Below are 16944 nucleotides of genomic sequence, written 5' to 3'. Positions count from 1 at the left end.
GTATTGCCACAAATATGTAGGCTTTTCTTAATGCATGTTCCTATAATCAGTCAGAACAATAGGGTTTTGTGCATTACCAGATACTATCTACTGATTGCGATCATTTGTAAATCAAAAAAATCAAATCAGCATAAACATCGACAGGTGCGGATATATAGAGCTTCATCGGCTATCGGAATGGAGTTCTTATTTTGACCAAGGACCGAATACAAATATACTTTTATTGTTGCTCAAAATATTTTTTTTCACCAAGCGTTTAAAGACCATATTCAGTTGATTTGATACGCTTAAAATAGTTACTGCTATTGGCTTTTCAATACTCGTCAAAGTGCAAAAATCAGTACGGAACATTACGTGTATTAAGAGATTAAGCAGCACGGCCTACGTTTGTGCCCTACCCCACTAACAAAAATATTTTAAAAATAACAGTAATTTTTTGACATTCTGCATGGTGACAAAGGGTCCGCGGCCATGTGATACATTCGCTGAGCGCAGGATAAAGCTGGGCCATGTTGCCTTTAATGGCCGGGATATGCTAGGCGGAGAAATCAGCCCGTTCATACCTTTACCTTGTTGAATCAATACGTGTTAATTTTTCGTAAACAAAGCAATATTTATACCTACACAAGCCGCGTCTTTGTATATGCTGTAAATTTGTACTAAAATGCCCAGACCGCCAACCAAGTAAGATACGTTTCTTAACATGATCAAACCTCTTTCTAATTTATTAGATACGGTAACATACTAAATTGCTTCTCAACTTGATTTCGCCTGCAATATTGATAGAAATACAGTAAGTTAACGAAGGAAGATACTGTGCAAAGTCGCCCGCATTAAAAAAATAGGCAGATAATAGGCATTGCAACAAGCTGCTCAAATCATATAGAAAAAAAAAAACTATTACGAATATCTCTAAGAATGGCCAGATATTGTTTTCGTTTAACCATAATCAAACTGATTTTAGCGTATTTTTTTAACGAAAATTTTATTATAACTAAACTACAAATTATAATATAGTTTTTTTACTATCAATCGTAAATATTTGTGTCTTTGCTCGATTCTTACAGAATAGTGTAATAACTATAAGAGAAAATGATTGACAATAATAACATGAATATATTAAATTGCTAATTAAGTGTTGACGGCAAACCATCACTGTTGTATCTGTAACGTTTCGAAGTTTAACCCTAAAGGAAAGCATCGTTTCTAATAGGGTTTTTGACCTAGAGATCTGTGAGATGGCAAAATTGCGTTGCATTTAATTTGCAAGAAGACGCAATACGGTCCTATAATAAATACATAATTTTAATTTGGTAATTCGTGTTTTATTCGATGTTTTTTTTTTCTAACTATTGTAGCTCTGTACTCCTTTAAAGATTTTTTAATTGTACATAAAAATAAGTTAATTCGATATTCATTAAAAAGCTACGTTCTTTCTCAAAGGTGGAGCGATTACTCCGCGTTTCGGGATGTAGTTAGAGGCACACGATTCATCCCCTTCAAAACACCCTACAAAGAGGTAATTTCGTTCAGTTGTGCTTCTGCTTAACATATTCTTTCGAAGAAACAACAAACGTTCTTTTTGCTATATAATAATGCATGAATAGAGACGACCCGTGGGGTTTGAAATAGCTAGAAAAATTCGATAGAATGCATGGACCTTCTGCCCGTTGTGCTGGTTTCTGCTGGAACGGTGAAATTCAACAGAGCCAAGCACAAGTTAAGATTACTTCGCTAGTGACTTCTAAAAAGAAAACCCTTTAAAAACAAATTTGGAGTGAACATACTTGAGAAGACTGCATACATCGGCTCAGTTGTTGAATTAGCTTGTTCTTGTCTTTAATAAACAAAATTCTCATACTTATGTGCATGCCTTATGTGCATCTCACATTAATTGTGCTTGCTCTTGCGGATATTATCAGGGTACAGAAAGTCTTACACATACGTACAGAATGTTCCTGTATCATTTTTTGATTGCTATGAATTATCTTGTGTACTACTAACACGCATCAAACTATTCTTTCTTTAAATTACGCGCGTCTTTGTTTTCGGGAGACCATTATGGGAAGAAGAACGTTGTAAGTTTTGTTCCACCTAGACGTTTAAGAACGTACGCAATTTTCATGCTCATTAACATTTTATAAAAATGGCCTACCCGTGAAGTCGATTGACTATATTGCCTACTTCAAATTATTATATATCGACAGTAAACCTTTTTTGACAAACATTCTTGTAATTTGCAACTACCTAAATATGATCTCACCTGTTTACTTGCGTAACATCAATTTAACATAAAACACAATCAGTCACCTAAAGTTGATTCTTTTTTTGTCGACACATGTAGAGAGTGCGCGGTGAAAACTTCAATGTTGAGGTGCTCATGCGAAAAATGGGCAACCTAGGATTCGTCCTTAACCTTGTCAAAACCGATCGATACTACAATCCGGCAGTAAGCATCCTCTTTTTTACCTAGCAAATTATATATGATCGTCAATATAAATTTCAACGCATTGCATAGCATATATTATATCATCTTAATTTTTGTTGAATATCATAATCTGGCGGTTACCAGTTATTTGTGTCTATGCAAGAAGTTTCTTCGGTATCTGACGCTCAACTGTTATCTTTAAGAGAAGTCTTAGTACAACTGGGCAGTATTGTTTCAAAGGCCTGTCAAGATAGAGAGTATGTTGTGCGACAAATCTCATTTGCATTAATTTAAAACATCATAAATGAGTAAATAAAAATGGCGTATCATTGCAAACTTGTGCGGATAACCTTACTGTTTAGACGCATTTACTTATCTGCCTATATGATATTAGAAAACGTTTATCTGAAAAGAGATACTTCCTGACCGATACGATCGAACCATTTGAAGGCACTGAGGCACTTAGAAAAAGAAGATTTTTCTAGCGGTCCCAGCTAATAACGTAGTACGTAAGGCTTCGTTCTCTAAGTCAAAGCTTTTCTCTCGTATTTCAGGCGTATAAACGGAATGATATCAAAACATTTCACATTAGGCTTGAAGGCCATGGTCAAGTGCCAAGACCTCAGGAAATGGAAAAGTAATCGAACTGTATATTAATGTTTTAAATGGCTTTATTTTAAGGCTAGACCAAAGTCTATGTTAGGTTAAACTAATATGCTTGAATTTATGTGGTGCGAAATGGCTGTCGATTGCTGACAAAGGCAAATGAATTTTTGCGTCACATCGGATTCTACATTTATTTTGAAGCAACATATCTTCAGTTGCAGGCATCTTCAGTTGTTCAGGAAGGTAGATGATAGGCATTCGAAAATTAATGATACATAACAAAAAAATGGTTTACATAACCTCTTTTGTTTTCTATTAGAAACAAGGTTAGCGCAACTGCTATACGTAAGGCAAAATTGGCGTTGCTTCCTTTTTTAATTAGGTAGCGGCTTGTTTCTATCGAATTTGTTCACTAGATCCCAACTCAGAGTCTCAACCTCTCTCCATGCAGATACTGTTATTAAAGGTGCTCTTTCATGCTCCAAATTATTGCAACGTATGGGTTCAATTTGAAATACTTTTTGTAATATGTTCTAAAATATTGTGTACGTTTTTTTAAAGAATCTTCGCCACACTTAAGCAGTATATGAATATGGAAACGGATGAAACCAAGTTAATAGGTGTTCATTGTACGCACGGCGTTAACCGAACAGGATACGTGATATGCCGGTATGAATTTTATGTTCATCTGAAAAATCGCAAATGAAGCAGTAGTTGATGTTCCACAATTCTATTGATTCTATAATATAAACTACTAGCGATATTATTATCCAAGAGAAGACGGTCCATTCATGCCTGATCGGAAGGAGATTCTTGCACAGACACGTTAGTAGTTATTTCTGTCATATCGTTTTTTTGGCGCTTTGTATGGTCGCGATGCTAATTTAGAGCACTGTCATCATTTGTATTCACCAGGTATATGATCGAGAAACTGGGCATGACGCCACAAGACGCGATCAATCGTTTCTGCACGGCCCGTGGCTACAGATTCGATCACCCCGAGTTAGAAGAAGATTTGTTAAAATATAAGTATGTTACTATTTGAAATTATCTTATTGATTGCTTTAGATAATTCAAGTTTTCTCACAAAAAATTAAGACCATTTATTTTTCGTAATTAAGAAAACTCAAAGTAAACACAATTGTCTTAGTTGAAACATCAAATTCCGGTTAAAACGTTTCAAATTCACTGTGAAGTTCCGTTTAATCGACGTACTTTTCATTTCATACTTTTGATGGGAATATTGACAATGACAAGTCTTATCCCTTGGTCAGTAAGTGCAACCTGAATCTCCTAGGCAGGAAAAAATCACCAGACGATCGTGTTGTGTTTAATGGTTAGAATTCATTGCTAGTTAACCACTTTATATTAGAGCCTTCTTTGCCAACTATCGATAAACTGATAAAATAATACAAATAATATATTGCGATGTACATTTTAGGCGTGACATTGATTCTTGAAAAAGACATTCATATAAGCAGTGAGATCCTTCCTTTTGAATTTCCTATATATATATAATAAAGAAAAAGTTGACGAAGGCTGGTGTTGACTAAAACCAACAATGAGGAAACGTCACGGTGAAATAGTTCAATCTGATATTCGATAATACTCTTATCTACTTGATAACATCAACCTTTCTCCCAGTGTAAATCGCCGCGAATATATAACCTAATGATGCGTCTGTTATTCCATCAATCGGTGCTCATTCTCAGGCCTTCGATCGATGAGGAGGCCCTTGCGTTCCACTCAATTGGCGGCAAAATTACTCCGAGATTCACAATGGACGGTATCTACCTCGACGTAGACGAAGCATTACGAAGAAGGGGTATGAAACAGCAAGAGACATCTGGAGCAGACAATAACGTCGAAGATAACGACATACACCATCCAACTGATGATAAGCAGATCGAACGGCCTGATAATGATCGCCATAAAGAAAGACGCGACTTTGACAGGTGCGATTATAAATTGTGCTAAACAAAACAGATTTTCTTAAAATTATTAAAATTCATCTTTGTCAGACGGCACTCAGACCTTGCGAATTCACGCATTATAGAACCTCGGGACAACATATATTACTATGCGAATAAAACGAGCTTTTCATACACCACGTCAGACTGAACCGGTGTAGAGTTTTACCGTGATAATCAATGCACTTTTTTTATCTATTATTTCGATAGCAACTTTTCGCGGTTGCTTTTGTTGCAATTGACACTATTCGTTAGAAGAGTTTGTTTTATATAGAGGCCACGCCCCAGATCATCATTAGGTACAATGACAAAACTAACAGGTAGCTTTACCCAGAATTGCCTTAGGGAAAAAAATACAGCCCAGTTGGAATCGTGTCGATATGATAGTCGGGGCTGAAAATATTTCTCATATGCTTTTATAAAGATGAAGTCGTCCCAACCTAATGTCCGATACTGAACCTATTTTTGCTATTGGAATGCTTTTATATTTAGGTTGTTTAGAATATCGATTTTGAAATTGACGTCAGCAACGCCGCCTTTTCGTGCGTATTTCTCTAGCACGCGTAGAGTCACATTCCATCAACGTTGATCTTCAACTTCTGTACATCTTTCGAAACTTAAATCCTAAAGGCCTATCTAGAAAATGCTTGCAACAGTTTATAACTGGGATCTAAAGTGAGCGCGCTATGCACGCGTTTGCACCATCAAATCTTTTACAATCCTCGAATCAAAAAAATTATGATTATTTGGATGGTAACACGACGTCCTCCACACTCAATGGCTTATGCTCTCTTCGCTACAGCTAAAGCGACTATTTCGCCAATTGTAATGGCGATACAGTAGTACCGACAGAAGCTCAGTTTAATTCGGTGACACCTCGTAGGCTAAATAGAATGCCCTGTATAATATATATATATTACGAAGATTGTGCCGAAGTATCTGCAAAGTTCCCTATAAGGGGCTAGTCGACGTTTTAACCAATCTTTACTAAACAAGTAGTATCGTTGAAGAAATGTACAATATCTTACTGACGAGATCAAAGTTTTGTAATATCTCAAATTTGGGTATTACGTTCTGCACTACCAAAAGTTGTTCATTCTATCTAATCTACCCTGTGGGTAAGAAGCGATGCTCTGAAGTGTGAGAGGGAAACTTTCACCGTTGTTATTACAGTTGCTCGCTTTGATTCTCACGATTAAGACTTAGTGTTAAGCATTGTATGATACTGGACTTTGAGCGTTAGGGCAAACCTCCGCCTAATTTCACTTTCATTGTTGCCAGCACCTTTTTCGAAATCTGTTCGGTGCTACTCGTCGTCGTCGCCGCAGATATGCGCCAGGCTCGTAGAAGGCCTAAGGGATAAAATGAAAAAAAGGGCTAATCGAAAAGCTACAAACACGAGTAAGTGGAAGACACGAACAGACCCTCCATATCGTCCAGCTGTAGTAATGATGATGAAAATAGAAATGACCCGGTCGAACAGTTCCAGTTCTTTTAGTCGTGACCCTGTCACGGACGGTCCGAGTTAAATCCAACAGTGCCGGCAATGGTTACGATCGTAGAAACTGTTGCTAATAGAAATGAATGGACGGACTGCATTGGAAGCGCCCAAAGACGTTTTCATTTATCTGGGGCATGCCAAACAAACGGCGGAACAGAGGAAAGCAGTTGGCGAATGATGGTGGAGGTGTGCGGTACTGAGATAGTGTGTAGATTCTATTGTCTCCGAAGCCTTTGCGAATTGAAATCTTCTTCTGGCGATACAATTAGTTCGTTAGGCAAAGCCGGAACATGCTTGAACGAAACGTGCACGTATTCAAATAACTATTACCCTAGAGGGAACCACAGAATTGGGTGACATACGGAGCTTTAATGGAAAGACCATTGATTAAGCACACAGATATATGTGAATTCACCTGGTGAGCATTAAAACATCAGAGGCTGAAAATAAACTATGTCCATGTAAACTAAATATGCGTTTGTAAAAACCAGAATTGAAACATCTTTTTTGATTTTTTAGTCCATTCACATTGATTCTGGATTGTATGTAAGTATTGAGTTTGAGTTATTTCTGCCTAAGCCGTTATCGTATATCACCCATATACACATGCTGTGAGTGTCTGCAGGCCTAGGCCTGCCAAAGCGGCATTCGCATACACATGTATTTGAGTACATATTACTATATAGTAATACGTATTCAAACAGGCAAGTGAAGTTTTGCAATTATAGCAAAATTCTGCCTATGCTAAATCTTAAACATGTCTGTAATCCATATACAGCTTCAATCACGAGTTAGCCGCTAGGTTCTTATGAAATAGATTTTTATAAAATAGAAAATGGATCATCTTTTAATACGAACTTTGCAAAACCGAATCTTACATTACACTTCAGCTTTGACTTTTTTTTTCCCTGGTACTACGGAAAACATTAGGCCGCCCCCGATTCTCCATAAAGCAAATCGTTTATTTTATTTAAAAACCATGCAAAATATTAAAGCTCTTTGGGCTTGACAGGAAGTTTTCATATCATGGTGATTACTTTAGACGGTATGGAGGTAATGAAAACTGCCGCGGTCACAGAGACAGATCAGAAGCCTCCAATTTTGTTCGAGATCGCTCGCCCCTTAAACAAGACCGGTTGCCCCCTCAGGCAGGACAGATCGCACTATTATATAAAGTATGCCAATTATCGCTCACACAAGTCAAGTCTACGTAGTGAATGATGCGAACATCATAAATTATGAAATTCCCTATTTTACGCATATCGTTAATGCGTGGAGTTAACTCAACACCGCATGGCTAAATTGGCTGTACAGGATACGTCGCCATGGCCGAGCATGGAATTTGTCAGCTTTTAATGAAAAATAATTCTTGGTATACTGAGAAAAATGTATAACGATATTAAGTTACTATTAGCATTTACTGTACATATATACATACATACTCCACTTCCGCTAAACTGCATGTTTTTTCATGACGACGGAAATCTATATAACAGCAACATGGAAATCGAACTCCCGCTAATAGACCACACCCAATTTAGCAAGTTGTCAGAAAATGGAAATTCTTATTATGAGAGGCTGTTTATATCCTATGGCGAGGATAACAATTTCACATAAAATAACAATTGAGCTTCGTATTTGTCACAACAATTACGAATAGAAACATTTGTGAAAAGCGTCAACGACGAATCGGCGATACTTAAGTTCTGATCTAATTCTAGTTTCTTCTATGGTAGGTAGGATCTTTTTATGAGTGATCCTTCTCAGTATTTATGCAATGTATCATATCTGTCTGAATTGAATCTGTGAAGTGAGTGCACGTATACGGTTTGATTCAGATATTTTATCCGATCCAAGTATTCGTCATTATTTGATGAAATAGTAATCGTGTATGTCGCCGTATATATTGAGCCCATACGGCCTCCATGGCTGTATTTAATGTTCCCTCTTTTCAGATATGGTAACGGAGAGGATCCGGAGTGGCTTGAAAAATATTTGGGGCCTCGAAGATTACGTCATTCCTATCATTCCGTAACGCACGGGCTATGCGATGACGAAATTAGACGATATCTTGGTCCAGAGAGAAGAACCATTCTTGAGGAGTATTAAATAATTCTGTTTCTCAACAGCACATACCATGATTCGTTATTATCGGGGCCTCTGAAAGTATCTGAAGCTGTAATTAAAGATGTCTTCTATTGTTAATGTTTCTTCATAATCGAAGAGAGTCGATCGAGGCAAACGCCTTCTTCATGCCATATTTGTTTAGAATAATTAATAGACCTTTTGATATGTTATTACGGCTCAATAAACTCTGAGCTATCTTTTTGTTTGCAGCGCAAACATATAGGATCCAGTGGCTTTAAATAAAGCTTGTCATTGAAAAGAAACCCCCAATAGCATTAGAAATCGATTACGCATCCTACGACATGTAATCTCCTCGATCACAAGCCTGTTGCATATAATAATAAAATTATCAAAATGCATAGCCACTAGTGGTAGTCTCAGCCCGAATATTTGTTTTTCAAATGTCCAAACTTACTTCAGACTACAAATATCCAGCACAAAGGTAAGTGTAGGAAACACTACAGCTGATACTTAGAGCCACCGAATCCTTCGACCTAAACTATTGTCTGACGCAAATTGGAATTGTTTTTTTTTCTAAATATATATACATGTATACATGTCAGTATTTCGGGCCGGTACTGGCAACTTTTTGACGAATGAAGTTCGTAACTGATTTAATATAGCACATTAAATATTTAGTGGGTACATATGGAATATTAGCAAACGACATTTCGATTGTGAAGTAAAATGAGTTTATACTTTAATAAAGTAAAGGCCACTCTAGTCTGCTCTCTGGAGTGTTCAGCAGGAAAAAATATTGTGGTAAATAAGTATATATTATAATAATGATAGTAAGTTTATTAGTGTATATATATATATATATATATATAGTGCCATAAGTAATGCTGTGAAGATGATTACAGACATATTGGGATTTCACACCTACAAAAATGGGAAATACATATTGATAATGTTCTATTACGAGTCTAACGATTATTTTTTATTCTAAGGACATTAGACGCTTTAAGGGTCTAATAATTGCTATTATTATCATTGTAAGTATCTAACTAAGTTGCCTAATCTCAAGAACAGCCGTGACGTTTTTTATAATTGTTGTCTACAAGTTGAATAAGTTTTGTGGTCAAAATGGACAAATGAGCAAAAAATTCACGCATCAATAACTATTCGATTGTGATAGCTATAATAAATTGTATTGAAACAAATTATGTGAAGTTATAAGACAAGGTCGACCTCATCCATCTTGCTGATTCTTGACAAAACTGAAGGAAGTCGTTTATTCACAAAGATTGTCATATCTATCGAGTTCCCATCTGTGATAGATAAATTAGTAAAAACACCTAAAATGCACCAGTTATGTATGAGTTTATTGTTACATTTAGCTCCTGAACTTTTTTAACCAGCATTTCATGTTGGTTTATTGACATGTAAGTGTAACCTCATTTTGAACCAATGTAGATTATCACAGAACTAAGTTGTGACATTAACTACGTAACAATTTAGGTGAGTTCCTGAATGCGTTTAGCGGTCAACAGAGATGGACCTATTTGAGAAGATACCTTTACTTCAAGAGATGGTGCGTTTGTGGCAACGGTATTCAGCCACGGGCCCAGCTCAGCGGCCTCCAAACCTAATTGGTTTTCGTCGTCTAGGAGCTCCTCTGGGACTGAAGTAAACACTGAAGCAATAGCAAAAAAGCAAGCCCTGCGCACTGGCTCATGATCATGATAGCGAAAAGCCGAAGCAAACTGAAGAAGGGTTCGACCCATCTGATAGGCTCGAGGTGTGTGGCGAGCTGAACTCATTATAACGCCAAGGGTTTCTAAAAGTTTGACTAGCAGAAAGCTATCAACGTCGTGCACTCGAAGGTATGTCTCACTTGTAAATGGGCGCATCAATGGGTAAAAGAAATGGCCCGCAACCTCACCAAATCGATTTTCTTGAGTCGATATCTCTGTTTTCGATGTAATCTTCCGAGTCTTGCTGGATATTCGTTTATCGACAACCTCTTTCCAGTGACGTTCAACAGTATCACTACTTTCCTGTTCGCAGATGTTAATGTCGAAATCATCCCCGCTATATTCGGCAATTTTTCGAGGCTCAGCAGTTAACTGGTCAAGGCTACGAATAATATTTGAACTTTTTATCTGTTTAGCTTTTGGCTTTACGAGGAAGTTTTTTCCACTAAAAGTCAGCTCCTTCACGTAACGATCGCTAGCCAGTGTAATTGCGGATAGAATTTCTAACCTCTGAGTGTGACTTACATGTAGGCTATAGAACTGGTCAGTTAGATATGTTGACGACGGAATAGGAGCATGTATAAGAAGAAGTACTAGTGATTCTCTTTTGAGGGACGCGATCTGCGGAAACACCCGTGGGCACTCCTCAGCATAAAGTACTAGCCGGCAAAGGTCTACTGCAATGTCACGTAGTTCTTCAGGATATCGAACGATAAGCTGCGGCAAATGCTCTAGACAGATCTTCGCCTGCTCTATATTTTCTCCATCCTTATCTGGTACCATTAGGCGTAGACAATCCCGAAGGTACAGTGGGATCTTACATTGCGGATCAATTTGGTAAACCAGATCATCATCATTATTAGGCTCTGAGTCGTCGTCGCTGTCGACTCCGGTCTTTGGTTTGAACTGCGGCTCTACTTTTTGCAGAGTAATTGGCTCGATCTTTTCAGATGGGGTATCAAGGAATGACATTATGTCTTTATACTGGGAGACATGTATGGGGAAATCAGGAGCTTTCACGTCTGATCTCATCACAGCCAAAAATTCTCTACCAACGATCATACCGTAATCTCGCAAAACTTCGTCCGGCTCCGACAAATGGTTCTGGATGCCAACAAGACAGGCTTGAATACATTTGTCATGGTCAGGTACATCGAGATAGAAATCGGCCTTAACAAAGCCTACAAAGGTTAGCAAAGCGCATGTCAGATATTTTTGCTGTTCAACAGTTTGGTATTTCATGAGTACTTTATCTGACCATGTGTGAAACAGTTCTACAGCAGTCTGACTAGCTAGTTTTCGTCGACTTGGGGAACTGCAAAGGTAACCAATAACATTTCTTAGGACGCGGTCATTACTGAAGTATCTGCCAAGTAGCAGTTTTTTGGTAAGTATGTATTCGATGTTCGCATCTCTTGTAATGGAATCCTCTAGAAGCCAATCCATTTGCTTGAAACACGGTGTGCGGTAGCAGATGAGGACGATGGCATTTTCCTTAAGATCGACTGGCAGATCTACGATCAGTCGGTGAACAACTCGACGAAAAACAAAATCTTCTGGACGGCTGAGAAAGAACTGCACTAACTCATCGAACGTTTCAGGGTAGTGAACTCCCAGTCTTCCGACTAACGCGCCCAGCAAACCTAAATAGGTGTCTTTACCTTGACGTAAGTTTTCAGAAAGTTCGTTAATACGAGCACAGCAGGCTCGCGTTAATAATGACGGATAACGTTCTACATTGAAGAATTCGGGTAGATCAAGCTTGAGCTCGTTTGCCACCTTTGAAGGCAGGTTTGTTATAAGGTGTGAGATCGCACGCACCTGCTGTCGTGAAAAACGTTCCTCCAAGAGCTTCGCTAGAAAGTCTGCGTTGATAACTTTCACTAGAAGGTGAGAAAGAGCAGACTTCCGGAACCCTTCCTGAACAGTTGATAGTGCATGAGCAAGTTCCCTGAGGCAAATTGAGGCGTTAAGGTGACTCAAAAAACACATCAAATCTTTAGAGTGCATATCAACGTCTACGCAGGTGAGAACCTTTTTCAAGAAATATACACATTTTTCAAGCCGTTTTGCATCACTAAGTTGTCCGTGTTCTTCAGGCACAATTTGTCCATTGTCAATCAGTCGATTGAGCCTTTTAGCACATTCCATCGTTTCCGTGTAGCAATGCTTAACCAACGCTTATTAATTCTGTGAAGGTTTTGTACTAAACGGAGTTGAATAAACTCGCGCGAATTCGTCGATCAGCTGTTGATTAAACAAACAAGAGATGGCGCCACTGATCTTGCAGAAAGCCGACGTTCTGTGAAGAGCGAGTCAAAATGCGTTCATTCACAGTTAGAGGGAAAAGAGCCCGCCGAAAAATCAATCAAAGTGCAGTGTCATATATTCGATTCATTTTCTATTTGTTTTTTTATGACAATCGTAGCATTATTCGTTAGTATTCGTCAGTAAAGTCTTAGAATTTTCTTAAGTTTATACCAATGTTTTGCACTAGAAATGAACTAAAAGTAGAATGCGTTACTCTGATAGCAGGTATACTGACAGCAATTAAGTAGCTTACAGGAAGACTAGAAAAGTATTTAAAAAAAGTTAGCATGGAAAAGAGCCGTAACATTAATTTTTTGATGCACAACTAAAGAATGGTTGATATGAGCTTCGTGACATGACATAACCCTCTAATATATGACCACTGTCTACTCACTCGAAAGATTGGTATGTATACCTATTGGTTCTCTAGCGAAACTTGTCAGTTGATGTCAACATTATGGTGTTCAGTTTGTAGTAATATTTAAATTTAAATAGTTAAAATGTAGCCCGAAGGACATACGTCACACATCTATTTAGTTGTCGGCTAGACGAAATAGACACATTGTGTTGTGGTACCTTGTAGCGCGTTTCAGTTTCAAATAGAATTAGAACTCACTTGCCTAATATGTTAGCTAAAAAGCCACACAACGATTTATGCTATCTATAAAGGTTGAGTAACGTTCTATTTTGTTTTGAGTTTTACGTCCGGTGCCGCCGTCAGACTTTCCATTAGACGGCTAGCTTCCAGCACGAAACAAGCTCTACCTATGCTCGGGTTCGACGAACTCACGCCAGAACGTGTTCCTAAAATTAGTAGGCAAATATGTTACCCACTAATCTACCACGGGGACAAGGCTAAATAGACTGAGTCAGTGCATAAATGCGTATGTCCATATAGTATACGTGTTACTCATTTCTTCTTATAATAAGTTGTACAAAAGCTTGTTCTAGATGAGTACAGTTTCTATATTTGTTTTTGAAAGATAGCCGAGCACAATTGAATGATTTGGTCATGCAGTGGCAAACCATTATGTCTGCGTGGTCAGGTCTCCATTCAAAATAATCTGTAGCGTTTGAATCTTAACCAGGCCTAATGGTACTGTCCCCAATCAAAGATCTTTTTATTAAACAGCGTAAAAGCAAGTTGTGCGTTTCATTTGCAACTATTTTTAAAAATGCATTTTTTAATTGACATCAGAAATCAAATTATAGGATATCAGCAGTTGGCTAACTAATAAACACACACATAATTTATTGTCACGCTTTGCAATTACCGCTCAAGAAGCCGAACACTTAGAAATCAACTGTTACTTTGACGAAAACGTGAGGCCACGATTTTCTGTGTTGAGGTTACGTGTGATCTAGCTCTAAAGCGACAACCCACCAAAGAAGGTAAACGTTCGACTAATTAACCGTCTTATTAACTGTAAATCTTTCCCTGTGAAAACTGTCTTTACCGAAGATAAATTAATTTTAGGTGAATTAATATTGATAATTACTTAATGATGGCAATGACAAACGGGCAAACCCAAACCAAAGCGTCTCTATTAAGCTAAGTACAACAACAAATGTGCTGTCGCCGACGCTGGGTTTGACGTCGTTTCTTCCGGCGACGTCGTTGACGAGACGTCGTCCTTAAGCTATGTGTCGTCACAGCACAGTGACGACACATTCCTATTGGACTGGGAAATCCTTTCTCTCGCCAGTGATACGACACTGGGGCACGTATCAGCGGATTACTGCTGACAGCCTTTAGAGTTTTGCCGAGATTCATTCTCGTCCACCTCAAGTTATTGATCACAGCAGCAAATAACTAGAGAACAGGTAAATCAGCCGACTCACTGTCAGGGTGAATGCTGACTGATAGGCAGTTTGTCATTATGGACAATTATTGATTCCTAAACGTGTGCTGTTATCTTAGGGACGCCCTTTTTAATATAGTGCTTAACAGTGAGAAACGAATTTGATCATTTTCAGCATCATTTCTTGAAATTCGATAGACCTAGGTGATTAATTTGAATCACACGCTCTTTTACCCGCGGTTATCAAACGTACAAACGCCAATATCGGTCAAGAAAACTAGCGGCTTGTCAAACCGCAGACCTCTGTGGAAAACAAGCTCAGATTCATCATGGCAGGTAAGCTGAATTGTGTTTACTATTATCTTTCACTTTCAGATAGCTCAAAAAGGGATCTGTATTGTCTCACTGGAACAAAAAAAAACGCTCAGTGTTTTTTTTATCCGCAGCTGATGTGGCCAGAAAATGTAATATTTTTTAATTAAATTTTTTCTTTGTGTTCGTTGTGTAATCGACTGCGAACCATTTCGCTGTCGCTGGTGAATGATAGTCAATAATAGGTTTCGGGGTTAACAAAATTTCAAAATCTTTTAGGTTAAAAGTGCATTTCAATGCTTATCTTGCACCAACGAGGTTGTTTAGGATAATTCCAGTGTCATCAAATGACGAAAATGTTTGTTGGTTCACTATTTTGTAACAGTGTTATTCGCTAAGTTGGCTTTTTTGCCGCTTAAAAAACAGACTCGAAAGTTCATTAGTTTTCCCGCTTTAGGAGAAGATCAGACGTTCAGACATAATAGTTATAACAGTAAAACATGAATTAAATTAGTTAGTTCAATTTGTAGCCAAAGCTAGCTTTATAATGGCATCTAGTCGCCTATTTTCAAAACACTGCGTGCTATAACTAATAACTACAAGTTGTCGAAACCTAACGACAATTGCCGCAAAACATCATAGCTTTCCTAGGTTTTAATTATAATAATGATGCTGATGAATCACACCCATCATATGGAAATGCTTTAATAAAAATCAACGTCGCTTATCAAGCTATTATTATTAACGCTGACTGCTAGTTCGCTGTAGCCTTTCATTCATTTAATATATTTACTGTATATCAATTTACTGAACAACAAACAAATAATATTAATAGATGCATACGTTTCGTAAAGTGAATTTGATTTTTTCTTTATAACTCAACAGTTAGATCCAATATTTTTGCAACATACGTTGCACAAAGTTCCCCTATCAAGGCTCTATGACATTAAAGCGATAATGTGTTTTTTTATATATTTTTTTAGCAAACACCTATCACAGCCTCTGCCGATGGGTACCGACCTGTAGGGCAGCAATTCCCCCAAACGCCGTCAACGGGGGAACAGATTCGACGGGCGAGACACTCTACATTGGTCGTACGAGACATGAAGACGACTTAATACCTGGAAAAGTTGTGCCTTCACACGAATGTTGCTACGTGTCGTGGGGGGGTCTCGAAAAACGCTACGATGAATATGAGGTAATATTATGTTACGGTTAATACCATATATGTCTTAAAGTATTTTATGGTATATTATAAGTAGTAGCTATGTGGATATCATGCTAGTTCTGTTAATCTTACTGACGAATTTGTACTGTTATATTTTTATTATCTAAATTATGTACCAATCTAATTTGTACTTTCAGATCCTTGTGGCTGAACATGATCATGAGTTCACATGGGCTTCGTGCCAAGGCGGCGAGCTGCCTACTGGGGCGATTCAGGGTGGTGTTACAGGTGATGAGGAGAAACTTTTCATCGGACGTGCCGAGCATGATGGATCGCTGACCATTGGAAAAGTCCATCCTTCGCATAAGGTAAATGGCGATTCGGTCTGTGATTCAGACAAATGCAATATGTACCGATGAAGTTGATAAATTTAGCGTAGAAGCTACCGATCGTAATTTAAGGCTTACATTTATTTAGTTAATACCTTTGAAATAAATTTGCATTTGATTGCTACTATTTTGATGTCGTGGGATTTGAAAACTATAGCAAGTTTTTTAAAGTAGACCTACACATTCGGTTTAATAAAAAAAAATGGGTCTAGTGAAACCATAGATGCAGTATTTCACCTTATTAACATCAGATGTGGCTCGAAAGAGTGATATTATGTGAGAACAGTTTGTATTATAATCATTGCAAATTTGTTACCTTCATGCAAGAGTTTGTTCTTATAAACGAGTACGATGTGAATGAAAGAGAGCGTTTGGCAAGTTTAATTACAATTGTTTAATGATGTACACTGCATTGCAGGTGTGTTATATTCCCTATGATGGAAAAGAGATCCCCTGTGAGTACTACGAAGTACTGGCGTGCAAAAGTATCAATCTTGCTTCCTAGCCTTTTTTTTGCATTTAATTTTCTCGTTCGTTATGCGTTATGCGAATATTACATTGTTAATATTAATCTCGGTCTAACGGTGGTCTTTTAACTAAAAAAAAAAAATAAAGCAAATGTTTCTCTGACGAA

General features: G+C 37.8%; 3 protein-coding genes across 4 annotated transcripts; 2 read left to right on the top strand and 1 right to left on the bottom strand.

Annotated features, from left to right (window-relative positions):
• The first annotated feature begins 531 nt into the window (after positions 1-531).
• LOC111274015 (RNA/RNP complex-1-interacting phosphatase homolog) lies at positions 532-9553 on the top strand. Its single transcript, XM_022856103.2, has 8 exons — positions 532-684; positions 1444-1519; positions 2345-2449; positions 2983-3065; positions 3596-3703; positions 3950-4063; positions 4747-4989; positions 8461-9553. The coding sequence occupies exons 1-8, from the start codon at positions 665-667 to the stop codon at positions 8612-8614; spliced, it is 903 nt and encodes a 300-aa protein (XP_022711838.1). The 5' UTR covers positions 532-664; the 3' UTR covers positions 8615-9553.
• Positions 9554-9936: 383 nt separating this feature from the next.
• LOC111274014 (telomere length regulation protein TEL2 homolog) lies at positions 9937-12569 on the bottom strand. Its single transcript, XM_022856102.2, has one exon. The coding sequence runs from the start codon at positions 12478-12480 to the stop codon at positions 10090-10092; it is 2391 nt and encodes a 796-aa protein (XP_022711837.1). The 5' UTR covers positions 12481-12569; the 3' UTR covers positions 9937-10089.
• Positions 12570-12902: 333 nt separating this feature from the next.
• Positions 12903-16944, top strand: LOC111274016 (pfs47 receptor). 2 transcript variants are annotated; one of them, XM_022856105.2, is made up of 5 exons: positions 12903-13044; positions 14617-14777; positions 15737-15951; positions 16119-16289; positions 16729-16944. In XM_022856105.2, the coding sequence occupies exons 2-5, from the start codon at positions 14771-14773 to the stop codon at positions 16813-16815; spliced, it is 480 nt and encodes a 159-aa protein (XP_022711840.1). In that variant the 5' UTR covers positions 12903-13044; positions 14617-14770; the 3' UTR covers positions 16816-16944. The 2 variants fall into 2 exon arrangements, with proteins under 2 accessions (XP_022711840.1, XP_022711839.1); XM_022856104.2 differs by lacking the exon at positions 12903-13044 and adding an exon at positions 14327-14463.

Source organism: Varroa jacobsoni, unplaced genomic scaffold (assembly GCF_002532875.2).
Source record: "Varroa jacobsoni isolate VJ856 unplaced genomic scaffold, vjacob_1.0 scaffold_244, whole genome shotgun sequence".
Taxonomy (NCBI): domain Eukaryota; kingdom Metazoa; phylum Arthropoda; class Arachnida; order Mesostigmata; family Varroidae; genus Varroa; species Varroa jacobsoni.
Note: the sequence above shows the minus strand (reverse complement) of the source record. Positions and strands in the feature narration are given on the sequence as shown.

Coding starts and splice junctions, on each gene's coding strand:
- LOC111274016 (XM_022856105.2), top strand. Junction 15,952..16,118: donor AACGCTACGATGAATATGAG/GTAATATTATGT, acceptor TTGTACTTTCAG/ATCCTTGTGGCTGAACATGA. Junction 16,290..16,728: donor AAGTCCATCCTTCGCATAAG/GTAAATGGCGAT, acceptor ACTGCATTGCAG/GTGTGTTATATTCCCTATGA.
- LOC111274015 (XM_022856103.2), top strand. CDS start 665: ATGCCCAGACCGCCAACCAA. Junction 1,520..2,344: donor TCAAAACACCCTACAAAGAG/GTAATTTCGTTC, acceptor CGACACATGTAG/AGAGTGCGCGGTGAAAACTT. Junction 4,990..8,460: donor GAAAGACGCGACTTTGACAG/GTGCGATTATAA, acceptor CCCTCTTTTCAG/ATATGGTAACGGAGAGGATC.
- LOC111274014 (XM_022856102.2), bottom strand. CDS start 12,480: ATGGAATGTGCTAAAAGGCTCAATCGACTGATTGACAATGGACAAATT.